The sequence below is a fragment of the Furipterus horrens genome, unplaced genomic scaffold (assembly GCF_987537825.1).
Source record: "Furipterus horrens unplaced genomic scaffold, mFurHor1.1.pri manual_scaffold_17, whole genome shotgun sequence".
In the NCBI taxonomy this organism is placed as follows: Eukaryota; Metazoa; Chordata; class Mammalia; order Chiroptera; family Furipteridae; genus Furipterus; species Furipterus horrens.
The window spans coordinates 111,185,762-111,207,463 of NW_028327187.1; the positions used below are offsets into that span (position 1 = coordinate 111,185,762).

A 21,702-nucleotide genomic window follows, 5' to 3' on the forward strand; every position below is an offset into this window, starting at 1 on the left:
TGCAGACCTTTTCTTTGTTCTAAAAAAATTAAATTTCCCATTAGATTCTGTTGCACAGTAGTTAGTAAGCACTTACACTCCTCACCCTCCTCCAGTTTCCTGATGGCATCTGATATAACTGGGATTTTCATGATTAAAATAGTCATTCTTGAACAGGATTATCATATATTTCTGTTCCATACTCAGGAAACTTGGATTTTAACTGCGTTTTGTTATCTGAGTTAAAAAACAATTTCTTTTGTAACAATAATGTCCTGAGGCTTCTTATTCCGATTCCATTGTAATTATGGAAGGAGGCACAAAAATGCTATCACCTAAAGCTTACATCGAACTTCGAACACCTCTGTCCTGTCCTGACCACTAACCTAAGTCCCCAGCGCTGCATGTAGGGCACTGCGCTTGTGCTGGAGATGTGGCAGGTGCGGTCCTGCCCTCGTGGGGTACGGAGACAGGAAAGAAGGACTGAAATAAAATAATAGTTACCTTGTCCTGAGTTATCTAAGGGAGGGCACCGACAGGGTGCTGTGATAGGGGGTGGTGGGAGTGAGGCTGCTTTAGGCAGGTGGTCAGGGTTGGGCTTTCTGAGGGGGACACAACTGCCTGGACCGAAGGATGACAGGCCAATAGATGGAGGTGAGGAAGGGGCAAGAAGGGAGAGCAAGCCCAGCTGAGAGGCCAGCGGGGCTGAAGCACAGCGAGCGGAGGTGAGGGAGTAGAGACCCGTGCAAGGGCCAAATCATGCAGGGTATTTTGTTAACTGTGCAAAGGAGTTTAGGTTTTAGTTTTAGTGAAGCAGTGCGCTGCTGAAGGGCATAAGCAAGGGGAGACATATTCTGGGTTTTGAAAAGGTCCCTTTGCTGGTGTGTGATAAAAGGTTTGATTGTAGCGTTACTGAGCAAAACAAGGTTTATTCTTGTGGCGCCTCGGTGTATGACCTGACCATTAGTGTTGAGAAAAGCAGGTCTTTATTTACCATATTCCAACCTTGGGGGGTGGCTAGGAGCACTCCTGCGGGGAGCCCTGTTCTCTCATGAGACCCAGCACTTCCCTTGCTCCCCAAAAGGCTATAAACCAAAACCAAGCCCAGTAGTTCCCCATCCCTTATCTGTCAGCTGTCTCCTTCAGGATCTGGGGTACATTGTCTTCAGCCTCCGTATAATAGTCCAGAAAAGCATGTGCCGTGTTATGCTGGATCCTGGGGAAGTCCAGGAAAGGCACACGTCCTAAGAGAGTGTCCTCTCCATATGTCCCGAGTTCCAAGAGTCCAGACAGAGTCCAGGTCTGCAAGGCAGGGTCCTAGCTGGCTTCGGAGTCAGCCGGAGCGGGTACGATCAAAGCAGCAGCGTAACTACTTTCTTACAAGCCCAGGCCGCACGGCCGGATCCTGAGTACAAACTGCACAGCTGCTTGTCGCTTCCCACAGGGCTGCCAGGACCTGCTGGTCCATCTAACATGCTCCTTCCATTGTGCTTCTTCTCATGGCGGACCATGGGACCTCCTTCATCCTTTCAAACAGCATCATCCCCTTCCTTACGGCTGGCTCCTTTCCTTCTGGCTCTGCTTAGCTATCTCCTTGTCATCGATATGCAAATTGTCTTAAACAGTATCATCTGCCCTTTTACCAGCCCTAGCTACCGGCCTGCCAAAGGTGTGCAAAGTACCTTAAGAGCTGTATTATCTTCTTCCCCCAGCACCAAAACTGTGGGCTGTGGACAGTTTGGGGATGGCCCTCTGTTACAGTAGGACATGACAGATGGAAGTTGCGGGCCATTAAGATTAGGGGTCGCCCTGACTGGTGTGCGTCAGTGGGTTGGGTGTCGTCCCACAAACCAAAATGTTGCCAGTTCAATTCCCAGTCAGGGCAGATGCTAGGGTTGTGGGTTTGGCCCCCAGTTGGGGGCGTGCGAGAGGCAACCAATAGATGTTTCTCTTACACATCGATGTTTTTCTCCCTCCCTTTCCCTCTCTCTGAAAATAAATAAATAAAATCTTTTAAAAAATAAAATAAAACGATTAGGGATCGACCAGCTTTTTCTGTAAAGGGCCAGATAGTAAATATAAACATATTTACTTCTTTAGCTTGTTTAGCTTTGCTGGTGGGAGAGTCTCTGTAACAACTTCCCAGCTCTGTTATTTTAGTGTGAATGCAGCCAGAGGCAATATGCAAATGAGTGGGCATAGCTGTGTGCCAATAAAACTTTTTATATAAAGACAAGCAGTAGGCCCTAGTTTGCTACCCCCTGGTTTAGATTATTGCAGTAATCTTGGAAAAGAACGGTGCGGGTGTGAGTGTCTATGATGGTAGCAGTAGAGAGCTTTGCAAGAAGTTTTGGAGTTATGACTCACTGAATTGTGTTGGGTGAGGATGATTTCCAGACTTCTAGTTTGAGCCACTTAGAGGGAAGAGAGTCTATCTGCTGAGATTAGGAAGCACCCAGCGAAACAGGCCCAGTGATGGCAGACCAGCAGTTCAGTTTGGGATGTAATAAGTTTGACTAAATTATCGATCCATCTGAGATGTCAAGTATCAGCTGGCTACAAAGCCCAGTGGTGCTGTGAAGAGAGGTAAGGGCTTAAAGTCGATTCTGAACCCAGTGAGGTAGCTGAAGCCAGAGAAGATGGTGAATTCTGGGGCTGGGCTCATGGTGATCTCTTCCTCCTCAACACCCAGATCGTTCTAGTTAGTACTTAAGTTTTACTCCTGATTCTTGTTCTTTGGTTCTGTTTTATTTCCCTCGCTAAATTCTGAGCTCCTTAGGAGCCCCTTGTCTTAAATTCTTCCAGCACCTCATTCATAGTGTCGAGCATGTAGTAGGGGCTCAAATGCTAGAGAATTAATTTAAAAATCCATATGATAGTCTTTAAGTATTTAAATATGGTAAGGATGAATGGGTTACGGTGAATTTTATCCCAGTCGAAAGTAAAATGCTTAAGTAACTATTGGAAGCACATTATAAATTAAGCTAACATTTACCAAAGGATTATAGTCGTCGGGGCTTTTGGTACTGCTTATTTCAGAAAGCTAGCCTGTTTTCATAGCAGTGATTTAATTCTAGCAGTACCGCCATTACAAGGAGATTGTTCAGATGCATGCAGGTCCATGCGTGTTTGTTTGTTCATGGAGAGAAAGAGAGAATGCTCGCTATTTCACACCCGGCAGAGCCAGGTGGCTTTATATTCTGGATCTTTTTATCTGCATACGAATTGCCTCTCTTTTCTTAAAGCCCTGCATTTTTATTTTATTTTATTTATTTATTTATTTATTTAAATTTTATTTATTTATTTTTAGAGAGAGGGGAAGGGAGGGAGAAAGGGAGAGAAAGATCGATGTGTGAGAGATACATTGATCGGTTGCCTCTTGCATGCCCCCCAGCTGGGGACCTGGCCCATAGCCCAGGCAAGTGCCCTGACTGGGAATTGAACCAGCGACCTTTGGGTTCACAGACCAGCACTCAATCCACTGAGCTACACCAGCCAGGGCTATTTTTTAACATTTTCAGTCTCGAAGAGATGAAGGATTGACAGCCTTATCACGTTACCCCATTGCAGGAGGGTGGGTGTGGGGGGTGAGGGAATTCACTAGTCTGTGAAATCCAAGTGAATCAATGATAGCATGAGTCATTTACTTAATTTAGTCCATATCTTCGCACAACAGGCAGAGTGATCTTATAAACACATTAATCAGATCATCCTGAAAGCCGTCCTCACTCTTGGTTTTTCTTTCTTCTTGAGGCTCTGCTTACTTTCTTTCCTGTTTACCTGGCTGTGTTACACTCCATCCCTTCTTATTTTACTTTCTAGTCTCCGTTTTTCTTCCCTTTGCTTCATTTCCCTTTTAAATGTACAATGCTTTTCTTTTCCATTTAATTTATGTATCATAAATCTCACCTGTTCTAAGTGTACAGTTCAATGATCTTTAGTATATTTACAAATGTCTGTTCTTGTGCAACCATCAAACTTCGCTTATTAAGACTTTTTCTATTAGTCTGTGTAACATGGAAGATCACCTGTGTCTTTTTTTCCATCCCAGCTGGGTGGCACCATCGGAGACATTGAAGGAATGCCGTTTGTGGAAGCATTCAGACAGTTTCAGTTTAAAGCAAAAAGAGAGAATTTCTGTAATATCCATGTTAGCCTTGTCCCACAGGTGAGCTTTCCAGATAAGTATAAACAGCAACTTCTATAACTGTTCCTATGGTGTTCTGCTTATTCTGCATTTTAGCTAGAGATCCATTTACTATCCAGGAGAGCTAAATGTCCAACGTACTAACAGTGACTCATTTCTTTTCAGCCCAGTGCTACTGGAGAACAAAAAACCAAACCCACACAAAACAGTGTTCGTGCGCTGAGGGGGTTGGGCCTGTCTCCCGATCTGGTGAGTTAAAGAGAGTGGGTAAGTTTCTTGGACTGGGACCTCCTTTTCTTGATCTATAATGTCATCTGAGTCCTTTCTAGCTCTCAAATGTGTCTTATGACTTGAAGCTTTTTGTATCTGGGAGCCAGGGAAGGGTATTCCCTCAGTGTCACTTCACATATTTCTAAACTGGCCACTGGTTCTTCTCCGGGCCCTCCTTTGGCCACACTGACAGCTAGCTGGGCAAGTGTAATGTCCTGCCATTTTGTATTGTCCCCAGATCCTTGAGAGTGAGGTGGGACCTTGGAGATTTTCCTGTGACCCTGCTAGGCTGAGCTATCACTGCTCTTATTTATGGCAGGTAATCCCGTTATTGCCAGTAGTCTAGATCAGGGGGTCAGCAAGTAAGAGCCTGCAGGCCTCTTGCCTGTAAATAAATTTTTAAAAACTTTAAAAATTGTGAATAAAATTTTATTGAAACACAGTACCATCCATTGTTTACGTTTGTCTATAGCTGTACCTTTACATTTTTTTAAAATAATTTATTTGTTTGTTTGTTTGTTTATTTTATTTTTGGAGAGAGGGGAAAGGAGAAAGAGAGGGAGAGAAGTATCACTCTGTGGTTGCCTCTCACGCGCGCCCCCAACTGGGGACCTGACATGCAACCTAGTCACGTGCCCTGACTGGGAATCAAACCAGCGACACTTGGTTCGCAGGCCGATGCTCAATCCACTGAGCCACAGCAGCCAGGTGCACCTTTACATTTTGAGCTCTTACTGGTAGTGTTGAGTTTGATTGTACTTGCTTATGTAAGTGATCAGACCAATTTCAAGAAGGGCGATAAAATGCCCGGAATGAGCATGTACATATTTGGTCAAGTCTGTTGTAGCAAAAAGAAATTTATCTAACATCCTTCTGAAAACGGACAGTGGCATGGACAGTCAATTCCTGCTTGCTGACCTGTGCATAACTGACTTTGACAGATTGTCTGCCGGAGTTCGACACCCATCGAAATGGCTGTGAAGGAAAAGATTTCTATGTTTTGTCATGTGAACCCTGAACAGGTTAGTGCTGCTCTTTAAGCTTTATTGCCTTGCAGGCACTTCTGCTGATGCCAATGTTTTGCACCTCTTAAATGATCATATTACTTTTCACGGCATTTATGAAAACTCATATCCAACCATGGCTCCCTTGCCTTTTTTTTTAATGTATGAATACATTCTCCTTATCTTTTTTAAATATTTTATTTATTTATTTTTAGAGAGAAGTGAAAGGAGGGAAAAAGAGAGGGAAAGAAACATTAATGTGTGGTTGCTTCTCGTGTGCCCCCACCTGGGGCCCTGGCCCGCAGCCCAGGCATGTGCCCTGACTGGGAATCGAACTGGCGACCCTTTGGTTTTCAGGCCGGCACTCAATCCACTGAGCCACACCAGCCAGGGCTCCCTTACCTTTAAGTGAACAATCTTAAAACCCCTGATTCCTTAGCTACAGTGCATGTTTCTTTGCATAATCACTCCTTAAGTTATAGGTACAAAACTAAGTGAGTTATTTATTTATTTATTTTTAGAGAGAGGGGAAGGGAGGGGTAAAGAGAGAAACATCAACATGTGGTTGCCTCTCATGCACCCCCAACTGGGGACCTGGCCCGCAACCCAGGCATCTGCCCTGACTGGGAGTCGAACTGGGGACCCTTTGGATCGCAGGCCAGCACTCAATCCACTGAGCCACATCAGCCAGGGCTTTATTTATTTATTTGTTTGTTTGTTTATTTTTTATCCTCACCCAAGGACATGCTCACTGATTTTAGAGATAGGGGAAAGGACATAGACAGAGAGGGAGAGAAATATCGATGTGTGAGAGAAATATGGATCCATTGCCTCTCATATGCGCCCTGACTGGGGACTGAACTCGCAACTCAAGCAGGTGCCCTGACCAGGAATTGAACCGTCGACCCTTTGGCTTATGGGATGATGCTTTAACCAACTGAGCTACACCATCTAGGGCCAGGTGGTCTTTTTAACTAGAATTCAGACCTCTAGAGAGAGAACCAAACCTGCTCATCATCTCTTTATCTTGTCTTTCCAAGACACTGACTGCTTTTACTTCAATTTCTCCTTTGTACCTGCCACAGCTTAACTCACCCAAGGCACACATCATATTGACATTCATGCTACTACTTCTGATTACATCAGGAGCCTTAGTTCAGTTCGTTGGTACAGAAATTGTAATGTGTGGACTCAGGTCCTCTGTCCTGCCAGATTTTCCACCTGGGTCTCTGAGAGTTAGCTTTTCTTTTTTCTATCATTTTCTTATATATACATATATATATATGTATATATATATGTATATATATGTATATGCCCTGGCTGGTTTAGCTCAGTGGATTGAGCGTTGGCCTGCGAGCTAAGTGTCGCTGGTTCGATCTTCCAGTCAGGGCACATCAGAGAAGGAAAACTCTGACTCCAAAAAACCTCCGCTGCCTTGCGGCATACCTCTTCAGGGGAAAGGCTAAGGGAGTAAACCCCGACAGAAAATCCGGAGCCGGAGTCCCTAAGGCGGTTTGACGTTGTAGTCAACACCGGCAACTCCTGCGGCGCACCTGAACCCAAGCTGTATCGACTCCGTCTTTCCCTTGGACCCTTCAGCTGCGAAGAGAGGGGGGGTCTGCTGCATGGGCAACAGCAGACCCTCCATATTACCCTGCCCAGGCTCTGTAGCTTCAGCGTCATCGCATGATGTCGATTCAACACGGGAGGAGACAGATACCATGTCACTCCCGAGTCGGACTGCACAGCCATTCTCGGCGGTGCAGATAGACTCTTAAGAAGCTACACCATCGTCTCTCGAGACGGACGGCTGCCGACGATATATGTATATATATATTTATTTATTTGTTTGTTTGTTTGTTTGTTTATTTATTTATTTATTTTTACTGCTCACAATTCATTTTTAATTGCTCTTTAAAAAGCAAAACTTGAAAATCTTCCCACAACAAGAACCAATTTTTCTTTTAACAGGAATATATGCATATTCAGGTTTGCTACATGATCTTGAGTATTCTAGAAACATTGCAATTGCACTGTTTTTCCAAACTAAGAATTTCTGGTGGGCGAACTGGGGCTGCCCTTTTATCCCGCACGGTGTGTAAACATCATCCCCACTGCCTCCCACATGAGCAATCTGAGAACTGCTTGTGGTGTCTACTCCATGCCAATGTGTTATCTCTGTCTCTTGTTTGCAGTAAAGCTCAGGCACAAGGGATCAGAGTTGGCTGTAATTTAAAAAGTGATATAACCAATGCTCAGGAAAAGGGTGAGGTTTAGCAGAAACCTTTTGTTTTCTTCAGATAAGCTCTGAGTTCTCTGAAGCCTAAAAACCAACTAATCAGATTTCCGTATCTCAGGGGACAGTCTGATGAAGAACCTGCTGCCAGATGCTTCAGAGTCAGTGCTTAAGTCTAATCTACTCTGAAAGATGTGACAGCAGGTGTCAAGGTCTCCCTGTGTTTGTATGTCATCAGGCCATTTTGATTTTGTTCAGTTGTTTTGTTTTTGGATCCTTCCTATTGGTCAATAGTATTTTGTGTGTCTATTAAACAAATAGAACCTGGTTTCCTAAATAGAAGTCGTCGTCGTCGGCAGCCGTCCGTCTCGAGAGACGATGGTGTAGCTTCTTAAGAGTCTATCTGCACCGCCGAGAATGGCTGTGCAGTCCGACTCGGGAGTGACATGGTATCTGTCTCCTCCCATGTTGAATCGACATCTTGCGATGACGCTGAAGCTACAGAGCCTGGGCAGGGTAATATGGAGGGTCTGCTGTTGCCCATGCAGCAGACCCCCCCTCTCTTCGCAGCTGAAGGGTCCAAGGGAAAGACGGAGTCGATACAGCTTGGGTTCAGGTGCGCCGCAGGAGTTGCCGGTGTTGACTACAACGTCAAACCGCCTTAGGGACTCCGGCTCCGGATTTTCTGTCGGGGTTTACTCCCTTAGCCTTTCCCCTGAAGAGGTATGCCGCAAGGCAGCGGAGGTTTTTTGGAGTCAGAGTTTTCCTTCTCTGATGTACCCTGACTGGAAGATCGAACCAGCGACACTTAGCTCACAGGCCGACGCTCAATCCACTGAGCTAAACCAGCCAGGGCTAAATAGAAGTAGAATACAGCTTTTAGAGTTGGGTTGCTGAGAGCTCTGTTGACGCAAGAGCACCCAAACCTGAGTTTATTTGGGCTAAGCTGACGAATGCCAGGAAGCAAGATCTCAAGTGCTCTGGAAAAGGACAGTTTTGCCATTGCTTTTCTATATTTGGAATTGAGGGAATGTAAGGAAGATTACGCAAAGGTGGGAGAAAGCAAGGTGGGGATTGGATTACCGGGTACTTAAGGAGGCTTTGTGGTCCCTTGAGGGTGATTATGGCTCTGAGGATTACTCTGGCATTTCAAAGGTGCATTAACCTAGATGCAGAAGAACAATGGACAGGGCTGGCTCAAGGCAAGGATAAACCTTTCACTAGGGAAGGTAATGGGCCTGAAGTGTGATTACTCACCATGAGCTGCCCAGTTAGGGATCTGTGATCAGACCATGCTGTCAGGCTGCTTTCCCTCACTGAGCTTGTCGGATTTACAGAGCCCCTTTTTTTGGTTCTCAGCTCTGAGAACAGATTTAGTCCAAACTTTCTACCATACTGAGTCTGTTTTCTATGTAACTGTAATTCTGAAAAATGCTCTTTCCCATCAGTTCATAGGCCAGTTTCTTAGCCATTTTTCAGCAGATCATTTTTTTTTTCTAATATGAGGTAATACTCCCAATTTCATAATTCCTGGTGAATTTGCATTTAAAGCTCTTCTCATTGGGGTTGCTGAGGATAGCACGGAGAACCGGAGGCATCTCTGCGGATGTGGCCCATCACTATGACATTTGAGAAAATCTCTCTCTGGCCTGGAGGATGAGTAAATAGCTCCATACTCCATGCCTTCCACTTGTGGGAGTTGTTGTCTAGGGATTTTGTTTTAAACAGTAATTGTGACAGAGTCTCATATCGGTGGCATCGCTATGCTTAAGCATTGCGCTGACTACGTTGGAACAGCGTGGGAAGCCCTGGTTGGATAGCTATGGATTTGGGAAGAGTACACACATATGGTTGGCAGAGCATTTCTTGGCATTTATTTGGGATGTGCCAGATCCTTAAACGCCTGCCAGTAGGTTCTTGGACGTACTTGCGAGGGTGGTGAAAGCTTGTTAGGGTGAGTATGAAAAACAACCACACTGCCTCCTCTAACACGTGTAATTGATTTGACTGTGTTCAGCGTGGGCTTGTAGATTTACCCCAAAGAAGGGAAAAGACAAAAGCAACTATAGCAGCAGCAGCAGCAGCAGCAGCAAATGGCTGAACAAACAAACTGCATGACCGCATTTAGGAGACAAAGTGTACGTATTCCACGCTACTGCTGTAATCTAGACTTAGAAGATGGTGGTGCCTTGGGCCACGTGTCTGCGTAGTGACGTATAAAGAAGCATCCATGTTCCAACAGCAATTCTCTGACACCAGCTGGGGGTCCTGCAATTCGGCTCTGGCGCTAACTAACCGGAATGAGAGTCAGAGGCCACAGGTTTATGGACTCAGTCCTTTCCAAGACTGTCCTTACTTCAGACACCAGCCACAAGTTTCCGATGTCCCCAAGCCACCCACAGTTCTGCCTGGCTGACTACAAATTTGGGGCTTCCCACAACGCCTTCAGATTTGAGAGTTTTCTAGAACGACTCATAGAACTCAGGAAAGTGCTATATTGGTGATTACTGTTTTATTATGAAGGGTGCAAATGAACAGCCAGGTGAAGATATACGTAGGGCAAGGTCTAGGAGGGTCCTGAGTGCAAGAGCTCCTATCTCAGTGGGGTCAGGGTGAGCCACCCTCCTGCGCACCTGTATATTCCACCAACCGGTCTTCATGTTATTGGGGTTTCATTATGTAGGTGGGAGTAAATCAGTGGTCACGAGATTGAACTCAATCTCTAGGTTCCCCCCCCCCCGCCCCACCCAACCCCGGTGGCTGAAAAGTTCCAGCCCTCTAATGACTTGGTTGGTTTTTTCTGTGACTAACTTCCACCCTGAAGCAATATAGGGGCCACCATGAGTCACCTCATGGGCATAACAAAGATACCTCCTGTCCCTCAGAAAATCCCAAAGGTTTTCGAAGCTCTGTCAGGAACTGGGAACAAAGACCATATAGTGACAGATATATTTTATTCTACCATAGCATCCATGGTTCCAGAGGTACAATAATGAATTCAAAGCATTTTGTTATTAGATCAAACTAACCTTGTGTTAATTCTTCTTCTTTAGGTGGCTGGGCTCTTGGTTTTCCTCTATTGGTACAAATGAACTGCCAGACTCTCGAGTTCTGGCTTATTCCTGCATTCTGTGGCATATTAGAGTCATTCCACTCAAATATGCTGTTTTGTTTTGCTTTTTATCATCAACCAGGTTATATGTATCCATGATGTTTCTTCCACATACCGAGTGCCTGTGCTTTTGGAGGAACAAGGCATTGTTAAATATTTTAAAGAGAGATTGGATTTGCCTATTGGTGATTCTGCAAATAATTTGCTTTTCAAGTGGAGAAATATGGCTGACAGGTACGTGAAAGGAATTACTAAGGTAATCTGAGTAATTCTTGGGACTGCGATGTGCCTTATATCTTGCATTTGGGTTTCTGTATGTGTACGTTTTTGTATGGAGATTTCTAAAGTCCTACGACATTGTTAGAATGTTTTGCTGTCTTCTTTAAAGATTTCTGGGACATTTGAAGCATTTTTATTTATTTATTAGTTTATTTCTTAGTTTCTGAATATTTTCGAAAGTTTTAAATGCCATGGGTTTTTGTTTTGTTTTGCTCTTTATTTTTAATATTTTATTTTATTATTTTATTTTTCCTCCATCATGATTTATCCCCCCCATTCCCTCTTCCATCTGTTTTGCTTGTTTTTAAGATTTGGTTAAAATTTCCTAAAGGAAATCTTTTTGAATGTTTTGGCTATATGGTTATTGTTACATCCTGCATGTATTAACTATCAGCATCATTATCAAAACCCCAACTCTGACTCCAAAAAACCTCCGCTGCCTTGCGGCATACCTCTTCAGGGGAAAGGCTAAGGGAGTAAACCCCGACAGAAAATCCGGAGCCGGAGTCCCTAAGGCGGTTTGACGTTGTAGTCAACACCGGCAACTCCTGCGGCGCACCTGAAGCCAAGCTGTATTGACTCCGTCTTTCCCTTGGACCCTTCAGCTGCGAAGAGAGGGGGGGTCTGCTGCATGGGCAACAGCAGACCCTCCATATCACCCTGCCCAGGCTCTGTAGCTTCAGACACTCCAGCGTCATCGCAAGATGTCGATTCAACACGGGAGGAGACAGATACCGTGTCACTCCCGAGTCGGACTGCACAGCCATTCTCGGCGGTGCAGATAGACTCCTGGGAAGCTACACCATCGTCTCTCGAGACGGACGGCTGCCGACGACGACGACGACGATAGGTTTTAAGACAACCATATTAATTTCAGCAAGGTTTGTCCCATTTGAAGTCAGATGGAAGGTATATCTCCACCACCTTTTTTCTTTTAAATGTAGGCAGGGTGTGACTCCAGAAAGTGCCAGGCTTCTTGTGCAGCTTAGGGAGAGGCAGGAGGTGTAGCAGTTGCACGTGTAGGCTGTGGTGTTTTCATCGCAAGGAAAAATAATTGTAACTATGTGTGCTGATGAGTGTGTTAACCGGACTTATTGTGGTGATCATTTAGCAATATTGTGGTACTCATAAAACTAATATGCTATATGTCAATTATATAAATGTTTTAGAATGTAGGTTTTGGCATCAAGCACCATGGATTCAAACCCTGGTTTGGACAGATGACTTAATCTCTCTGGTCTTGTTCTCCCATCCATATATAACAGGAGGTTACTAATACCCACACTGTGGCAATTACGAGAGAAAACACGCAAGGCCTTAACATTGAATCAGATACTAAGTATTGATTACTGACATTGGTAACAATAATTAAAATTATAGGATGGTGACAGAATCACTGACCTTGGTAACTGACTAGTAGATTGAAGTTCCCCTGCCGTTTCACTTAAAAATATAAAAAGTGTTTTAGAATTTCTGGATCAAGTAGAATCAGGAATGAAGTGCAGTTTCTGAGGTTAGGTACTCTGATGAATGATGATAAATTAAGGCCCTGCTTTCCAGAATGCTTAAGGAATCAGTCACTTTGTAGGACTTTTCTGAATAGCTTCTGGCTGATCCTCTTTAAGCATAAGACATTTTAATATTTTAACTCTTTTTATTGGAAATAGCTCTAAATTATACTGGTCTCCGTACTTTTTAAAGCTAGTGTTTGGTTTTTGTCTTAGATTCCTTTGGCTGCTGCTACAAGGTACATGTACCACAAACTGGGTGACTTAAAGCAGTAGAAATTTATTCTCTCACATTTCTGGAGGTCAGAAGTTCAAAATCAAGGCATTAGCAGGGTTGGTTCCTTGTGGAGGCCCAGAGGGAGAATCTGTTTCTTGCATCTCTTCTAGCTTTGGGGGGCTGCCAGCAGTCCTTGGTGTTTCTTGGCTTGTGGCCGCATCACTCCATCTCTGACTCTGTCATTACATGGACTTCTCTGGTCACATTCACAGGTTCTGGGGGATATTGAGGAGTATCGCTCGCTCTGCATCATATTAACGTGGATGTTTGTTTATTGGTCATGGCGGTTTGGAATGTTCATTCTTTAGCCCCTGTCCCCTCAGTACAGCCTGTAGAGAGATACAGGGAGGCAAACAGACTTCAAAGGGCAGCTTTGATCGGGGAGGTCCAGTGCTGCTCAGAGGTCAGGAGTTTCTTATGGAACAAATAGGAAAGCTTGCCTGGGACCTGACGCCAAAATGGGGACAAAGCTACTTCATCAAGAAAGGGGACTTGTCTATGGGAGATGGGCCTGCAAAGTGGACTCCAGATCTGTTTCCCACCAGCGGCTCATAGCGGCGTCAACAGCTTGCCTCTCAAACCCAGGTAGTGGTTCAAAGACCATGAGGTAGAGGTTTGGCTGGTCTGGTCAGTGCTCTGTGAGCCTGGTCTGTAGGTCCAAGGGAGAAAGAGGGCTCAGGATACCTTCCTGGACAGTGGCCCTTCTCTCTGATTGGTGTGACCCAGTGGACCTACCCAACCTACCCGGCTGTCAAGTGACTCCTCTTCCCCCAGGAAGTGTGAGTGGAAGGAGGAACTGGCAGTGTTGACTCCAGTCCTGCTTCCTTCCAGGGAGCAGAGCTGGTTTCTATCCCTCGGTGTAGGAGTGAGAATGGGGGGTAAGGGTCAGCCGAGCTGCTGTGCTCAGACTCGGTTGGGACAGGACGCATTCACCTCTGCTGTCTCTGGGAATCTTGGCCTGATCCCAACTAGCTTTGTTACCTGTGTCCTTTATGTAGAGCTGGGCTGAAGCAAGGACAGCCACACAATCTCTAGAGCAACATAAAATCAAGTAGCGAGGGAAACAGAGGTTTAGCAGCCTTCTCTTAGGTAGTTTAGTCACCTTCCTAGAAAGTCACCTTTACTGCCAGTTTTGACTTCTTGGCTTCTCATGCATTTTTCTCCCCTTAGCCTGTTTGCCACCACGTTGCTCTTGTACTCCTTGCAGGTATTGCTCTGAATGAGGAATATTCCTCATCACGCTAACATTTTTGTTCCAAGGTGTTAGAGGAGGGGTCTTCCTCCAAGGCCTAAAATATCTTCAGCCTTAAGATGACATTTCCACATACATAGTATCAGACCAGACATTTTTCATGTTCTTTGAACAGATTCCCTGACAAGAGCAACGGTAAAGAATGTGTCTCTAATAGTAAAATGGGATTGAGTGTCTTATGTAGAATGGAATTTTCTCATAAAAATGATCTAAATGCCTAGTAACATTTTAAGTAGTTCTCTCAGCGCCATTTTTCAGGCATGCCATGAGTAACCGGGCTTTTGTGGGCCAGCTGGGAATGCAGTAAATTTTTTTTTAAATCTTATTGAATTTATTGGGGTGACATTGGTTAATAAAATTATAGAGGTGTAACAATTTTTAATGTAGACACTTTGAATGTGTTTTCTTATATAATGTCACCTTATAAAGTTAATATTGGAATGTTTCCTAGTGACACCCAGACTGCCTTTTTTATACAATGTCACCCTGTCAATGAATTTAAGAACAGCTCATATTTATGATGTGGGAACAGGCCTTTTATATTTTTTATGCTTTTAACTTTTTCTGTGATACATGTCTGTGCCTGCTTATGTAAACCAACTTTGGGATTTCTTATGATTTTGAAATCTGTCCACATACAGGTTTGAGTTCTTTGGAGATTGGGTGGTGATCTGAATCAAGTACGTTAAGTTCAAGACCTGTCTGTTTCCAAGGTTTCAAAAAGTGCCTTGGGGGGTCGTTTTGCCAGCGCATATACTAAAAAATTGGAGAGTGACAGAGAAGATTAGCATGGCCCCTGCACAAGAATGGCACACAAATTCGTGAAGCAGTCCATATTTATTTATTTGTTTTTTTAGGATTTTATTTCTTTGGTTACTTTTTAGAGAGGGGGGAAGGGAGAGAGAAAGAGAGGGACAGAAACATCGATGTGCAAGGGAAAGATTGGTTGCCTCTCGCACCCCCCCCCCCAAATGGGGCTAATGACTTGAAACCCAGGCATGTGCCCTGTCCGGGAATCGAACCTGCAACCCCTTGGCTTGCAGCCAGGCGCTCAATGCATGAGCCACACCAGCCAGGGCAGCAGTCCATATTTTTTAAATATTACCCGAAGGTTAAAGGAGGTCATAACATTAAAAAAGGGAGAAGAAGACAAGAGCTACTGAAATTTGGAAATGAACTCACTGCATAACAGGGATAATTTGTGACAATAAAAACATAAAAAGGGAGGAGATAAAGGTCTGGATTTGCAAAAGGGAATGGAGATAAGATACATTCAGAAGAAAAAGGACTATTGTATATATGAAAAGTGCTTTGGGATAAGAACCTGTGGCTGTCATTGTGTTTGTGGTGTTACCTTACATGCGCATAACCTTAAGCTTGTCTTCCCTCCCAGGTATGAAAGGTTACAGAAAACATGCTCCATAGCCCTGGTTGGCAAATACACCAAGCTGAGGGACTGCTATGCCTCTGTTTTCAAAGCCCTGGAACACTCAGCCTTGGCCATCAACCACAAGTTGAATCTGATGGTGAGTCCCAGCCTGGTCGTCTGGATATTTCTGTCATTTTCCCTGATAGCTTGTGCTCCAGAGACAGAAATTGTGTTGAAAGACCCCCAAATCCAAGTTTGCAGATGCCAACCAAGGGCCAACTTTGTAGGCAGGCCTTTAGACCAATAGCCATTCTTTAATATATGAAATCTGAACTCTGTCAGTGATATATACATAACTACATCGATTTTTTTAGGTCCAAGTTGTGACTAAATTCACAGTTCCAGGCACCTGAGCCAGCTCCCTGTACCTTGACAACCAATCTTTCTTCCCAGTGAGATGAGTCTACATCACAACCTATGCTAATTTCATTTTATTGATCACATTGTATTTTAATTACCAGTTCATCAGTCTCCTAGTAGATTGGGGCTCCTTGAGAGCGGAGACTTTCATGTTCACTTTGCCTTGAAGTAAGTACCAAATTATTTGCTAAATGAGTCAAGAACAATATTCCTATTCAAATGTATGTACTTAGCCATAATTATTGAGCATTAATATTCAAATATTTGATAATATGACTTAAAATCACCGAATTTAAACAAGAAACTTATACCAACGCTTTGACTTAGTTTGTGCTAAATCATTTTTAAAATTTGTAGCTTCAGGACATTTTATAAAAAGCTGGTACTTGTCTATATAACTAATAACTTAAAATTCATCATACATTTACTTCTTTTTTTTTTTTAGCTTGACCTCCTAGTAAATCTTTATAGCTTCAGTGATTTGGTTGCCATACAGTATAAGGAGATCCTCCCTTGCCTGGGGGATCGAAAAGCATAATTTGTCTGTAAGCATCTCTTATTTTTCTTTTACTGGCAGCAGGGCTTAGACCTAGTATCAACGCTGCTTCGTGTTTTATAATTTTGGGTTCAGACCCACCTCTATAACAGCCACCAGTGAAGGCAGATTTTGGTAGACTTTAAAAACCTTGTTTGACTTGAGACTACATATGCTTCATGGTTTGCAAAACAGAACAGCCTGCAAATCCTGCAGCAGCAGTGGTCAGCCCGACTGCTCACCCTGTGGTGGTCGCGGCTCCGCTGGGCTCCCCTGCCTCCACCGAGAGCGCGGGTCACCCCCGCCCGGAGGCCGCAGCCACCAAGTCCTCGAAAGCCAGGCGGCCCCACTAGCAGGGACAAAACATCCAGACACTGGTACCCCAGAAAACACAGCAGTCCCACCAGTGGCCACGGTAACTTTGTTCTGCATACAGGTTTAAGGCACAGTTTCTGAAATTAGGCTTTGCGCATCGGGGCTCTATCTAAATGATGCTCATTTAAGTACATTGTATTTGCCTAACCAGAAAATAATAGAATTTTTTCCCCCTTTAGCATTGGAACCAAATCCAGATTTTTTAAAATGCTCTGTTGTCTTTTCTAACTTGGAGAACTACTATCTGGCAAACAGTAATTATTTGTTTTTTAAAAGCAGTATTATGGGATAGCAGAATATAGCTTGAGTGTATTCTTTATGTTAGTGCAGTAGGGCCTGCTCAGTATAGAAAATTTTAAAACGTAACATGTAAAATGCAAGAAGTGGAAGATTCCTGCTCTCTGAGATCCCCCTTCTCTCTTGGATTTGTCATTCCCAGTTCGATGCATATCTTTCAGACTTTTCTCTAAATAAATAAATAAATAAATAAATGTCTGTATTTAATGATATTCTGCATGGGTGTATCATGGTTCCAGCAAACCTTATCTAGATTTAAATGGTAAAACCTTTATATAATGAGCAAAAAGATACATTTGTATGTCCAAGAAATTAGTAACTGCCACTGGGACACCAGCTCAGAACCTGCAGCTTTTCTCTCACCTCTCGTAGTCTCCTTGTTTTCTAACTACTTTTTATGTTTGAGTTTCCAAGGAATATTTCACTTCCTGTTCTTCCCACTCTTCCAAGGCCTCCACCCCCACGTAGAAAAAAGAAAGCAACAATAGAAAATGTGTTACCATGCGAATTTTGTATCTTAAGATACAATTAGTAATTTTTACAAAAGAAATACGAAAATAATACAGATTTGTGGGGACTGTTATGTACATATGAATTGCTGTACGTGAGTTTTCCTTTACTAGAATTCATTGACATTAGCTTCTGCTCAGTACTATTTGAGTCATAGTCCTGGCATATTCTTTTTAAGTCCAGTCTGTTGCTGTGTTTACCTCTCCGGGCCTATTGCAACGACTTCCCAACTCTTTTCAGTCCTTCCTCCGTTTCCCACATTGTCCCAGAATGATCCTTCTAAACTTTCTCTCTGTTCCTGTGGTCCCCTTACTTAAGACCTTTTAGTGGCTTCACGTGTAAACTTCTGCGGCTGGGTGGAGCCTCTTTTGAGGGCCCCAGAGCGGCCACCTCTTTCTCTTTCTCTCTGAGGTTTCAGACACTGTTGGCTCACCCCCCGCCTTGTCCCTTTTGTCTTCTGCGCACCTTCCCACCTGCCTCCCAACATGCGCACACACGCTCATCCTGCTTCTGCTCGTCCCAGAGGGCTTAGCTTTTCGGACATCACCTCCCCAGCAGGGTCCTCCCCTGGGGACCCTGCCTTCCTTCTTTCCTCCAGTGTCTGGGTGTAGATTAGCTGTGGCTCCCGGTTACTTCTGCAACATTCTCTTCCTTACTTACTGTGGCCATTATCCCACTATGTGTTGCTGCCTGTTCTGGTTTTGTGATCTTCCTAAGAGATTCTAAGAGCTCCAGGACAGAGATCATGCTTTTCTCTCCCAAGTGTCCAGCGCAGTGTTCGCATGATAAGCAGTTACTGAATAATTTTGTCATAGTGTTAGATGGTTCTAGTATTTCCGTATTTATTTTTTTTCTCAAACGTTCCTTTAATCTGTTGGATGTTTTTAGTACATAGACTCCATTGATCTGGAGCACACCACCGAAACGGAGGACCCTGTGAAATTCCATGAAGCGTGGCAGAAGCTATGCAAAGCTGAGTGAGTCCTGGGGACCTTTTGCACCACGTAGGAGAATGCCATTGTGCTTTTTCTGTAATGATTTTGATTGACCCCAATCATTAATTTTCGTGCAATTTGAAAAGTAGCCCGGAGCACTTGGCATTATGGGTAGTTGTGCCGCATTCCCACCGCATTTATTTTGCAGTGTGTCGTGTTAATGTTAGTGGCACGTGCGATGGAACTGGCTTTCTTTTGGGGGAGAATGGGGATCCCGTATTAGAGAGAAAGTGTGTCGATTGTACCGAAAGATGCAGAGATGGACCTCATGCAAAGTTAAAGTGCAAGAATGACAACCCTTTTCTCATGGTTGTAGTTTCTTTTCCGTATCATCTCATAAATGATGAACAGAACTCTTGGGGGTAACATCGCATTGTGAGAGTAGCATGACCCTCCTGGTTTTCCTCCTGAACTCTTGTCTTTTCAGACGAGTGTCTAGAATGAGTCTACTGTCTTGTAGTAAGGAAATTTTCATGTGCCCTACTTAATTAGCAATGGAAATCTTAGACTGATTTGACCAGAGTAACTCTAGTGCTTTAAAAAAAAAAACATTAACCTACTTTTTAGTTAGATAATTTAGTGGCTTTTTTAATTGAATTGAGTTTCTTGGTCACTATGCTCCTGCCACAATGACCTATCAGAATCTATATATCAAGGTCGGCTGTGAGAAATTGTGGTAACTTCTTCATACATTGGGAAGATTTCAACAAGAAAGTTTGGGATGTCAGATCATGTCATCAATTCTGAACACAGACCTCAAGCATATGCTGTAGTATTGGATTGGGGATCAGTAAGAATGAAAGGCTGAAGAGTTTTAAAAATAAAAATAAAGTCAAATTCACTCTCATCTTGTGTTGATTGCAGCGGTGTTCTGGTGCCAGGAGGCTTCGGAGTCAGAGGAACGTTGGGAAAACTCCAGGCGATTTCTTGGGCAAGGGCAAAGAAGATTCCTTTTCTGGGTAAAACTCACATTTATGGATTCTAACTGAGTTTATTTGATTTGACACCTAGTAGGGGTAACATTTAATAGGGTTTCTTTTTTTTTTTTAATTATTTATTTATTTATTTACTTATTTATTTTTTTAGAGAGAGGGGAAAGGAGAAGGAGAGGGAGAGAAACATCACTGTGCGGTTGCCTCCCACTCATGCCCCAAATTGGCGACCTGATGTGCAACGTAATTATGTGCCCTGACTGGGAATCAAACCAGCGACACTTGGCTCGCAGGCCGACGCTCAATCCACTGAGCCACAGCAGCCAGGGCTTTAATAGGGTTTCTTAATGTGAAAAGCATGAAGTCAGATTTGAGTTCAGGCACCAAACAGTCTGCTACTGGGGTCAGCACACTGTATCCTGGAGACTATACCTGGCTCATGGCCTGCTGTAAATCAACATTTATTGGCACATAGTCACACCGATTTGTTTATATATTGTCTATGGCAACTTTTGTGGTACAGTGTCAGAGTCTGAGACCCTACAGCCGAATCTTTACTCTCTGGCCCTTTAGAGAAAGCATTTGGAGACCTTATTGCTCTGGTTGGCAGCAGGAGGCTGGGAGAAGGTTGCTATCTATACCTGTCCTGACCTTCTCCAATTGCCACCCAAATCCATCTTTTCACCACTCTAAGCAGAGCACCATTCAACAGAACTCCACGGTGTTCTTTCTAATCAGAATTTTAAAAAATGATGAAGTTGAAGTGTATATGCTCCTTCTAGAAAAGATAATACAGAAAGACCATCCAACATTGCAGGAATGGCTCTGTGAAAATTTGGTAGAACTGGATCTTGTTAATGCTTTTGTTCAAATTGCAAAGCATGGCTTCTGTGCCAGTGAACCCAGATGAAATGGATGCGTGATGGGGTAAGGGCAGCCCTGCAGGTAGGGATTCAGGCAGGAGAGGGAGTGAGGAGAGGCTGTTTCACTCCGTACTTGGACGTGTTGGTGGCTTTACAGACCGAGTGGGCAGGCTTTGGGTACCTTTTACTCTCAGCAGACTGTTCATTTTCCCCACTGCCTGTTCTTTGATTAGCTTCCGAGTTCTCCACTGTGATCCATTTTCTACAGGGAAGCCCTGATACCGTCCTTGTTTTGTTTGGCCCTTTTAAGAAGCTCTTCTGGGCCGTTGCTTTCTTTTGAAGCAATCTTGTTTGGTTTCTGTCTGAGGGCGGTTAGTGTACTTCAGATAATTCTCACTGTACAGAATAGTTGCCAGCTCTTTAGCTTTCTCTTTAATATGGCATCTTTTAGCCCTGGCTGGTGTGGCTCAGTGAATTGATCGTCGACCTGCGAGCCAAGTGTCGCTGGTTCAATTTCCAGTCAGGGCACATGACTAGGTTGCATGTCAGGTCCCCAGTTGGGGGCGCAAGTGAGAGGCAACCACACAGTGATGTTTCTCTCTCTCTCTGCTTTCCCCTCTCTCTAAAAATAAACAAATAAATAAACAAAACTAACAAATAAATACATTAATTAGGAAAAAAAAAAAAGGCATCTTTTCATGTCCTAGCCGTATGGAACTTTCTGCTCCCAGCGCACTCAGCTGTTTCAGACTTACTGACTTTTGAATCCCTTGTGTACCTTGGACAGACCTCTAAGACCATCTGGAGTGCTCCCTGACTTCTGTTTAGTGGAGAGAAATTGGCGGGCCGAAGTGAATGTGCAGATGAGTGAAAGGCGCATCCCTGTGGCCACGGGCTTGGGGCTGCACAGGTCTCTTCCTCCTTATTGTGCTCTCTGTTCAGTTCCAGTTTGCGTCTCCCCGCCCTTCTCTCCGCCACGCTCAGGCCCACAGTGGAGATGCCTACTCCCCCAGCTGCTGCCATCTTTGTACAGCGAGGTTACAGGGCTCTCCTGGGTTCCCCTGCCTACCTGGGAGTGCTCCTCTGATCCCAGCCCTCTGACCAGCCTGAGGCAAAGCCTGAGAAGGGGAATGTGAAGTCGCCCTCTTGACTGGGTGTTGTTAGATATTCCCTGGAGGACTCAGGTGCTCTGCATATGCCTTTAGACCAGTGGTTCTCAACCTGTGGGTCGCGACCCCTTTGGGGGTCGAACGACCCTTTCACAGGGGTCGCCTAAGACCATCGGAAAACACATATATAATTATATATTGTTTTTGTGATTCATCACTATGCTTTAATTATG

The 21,702-nt window shown here is 44.1% G+C and overlaps 1 protein-coding gene, 1 non-coding gene and 1 pseudogene across 3 annotated transcripts in view; 2 read left to right on the top strand and 1 right to left on the bottom strand.

Annotated features, from left to right (window-relative positions):
* CTPS2 (CTP synthase 2) overlaps positions 1-21,702 on the top strand; it is a 103,840-nt gene that overhangs the window by 20,161 nt on the left and 61,977 nt on the right. For both annotated transcript variants that reach the window (XM_090263911.1, XM_090263912.1), the window contains exons 5-11: positions 4,031-4,147; positions 4,292-4,375; positions 5,338-5,418; positions 10,831-10,982; positions 15,458-15,590; positions 18,459-18,547; positions 19,430-19,524. In XM_090263911.1, the coding sequence (XP_090120037.1) occupies positions 4,031-4,147; positions 4,292-4,375; positions 5,338-5,418; positions 10,831-10,982; positions 15,458-15,590; positions 18,459-18,547; positions 19,430-19,524 (751 nt within the window). The remainder of the gene's footprint in view (positions 1-4,030; positions 4,148-4,291; positions 4,376-5,337; positions 5,419-10,830; positions 10,983-15,457; positions 15,591-18,458; positions 18,548-19,429; positions 19,525-21,702) is intronic.
* Positions 14,801-14,905, top strand: LOC149991833 (U6 spliceosomal RNA). The gene has a single exon (XR_016508741.1). It is a non-coding gene; the product is annotated as a U6 spliceosomal RNA (small nuclear RNA).
* On the bottom strand, positions 16,270-16,620 carry LOC149991834 (mitochondrial import inner membrane translocase subunit TIM14 pseudogene; annotated as a pseudogene).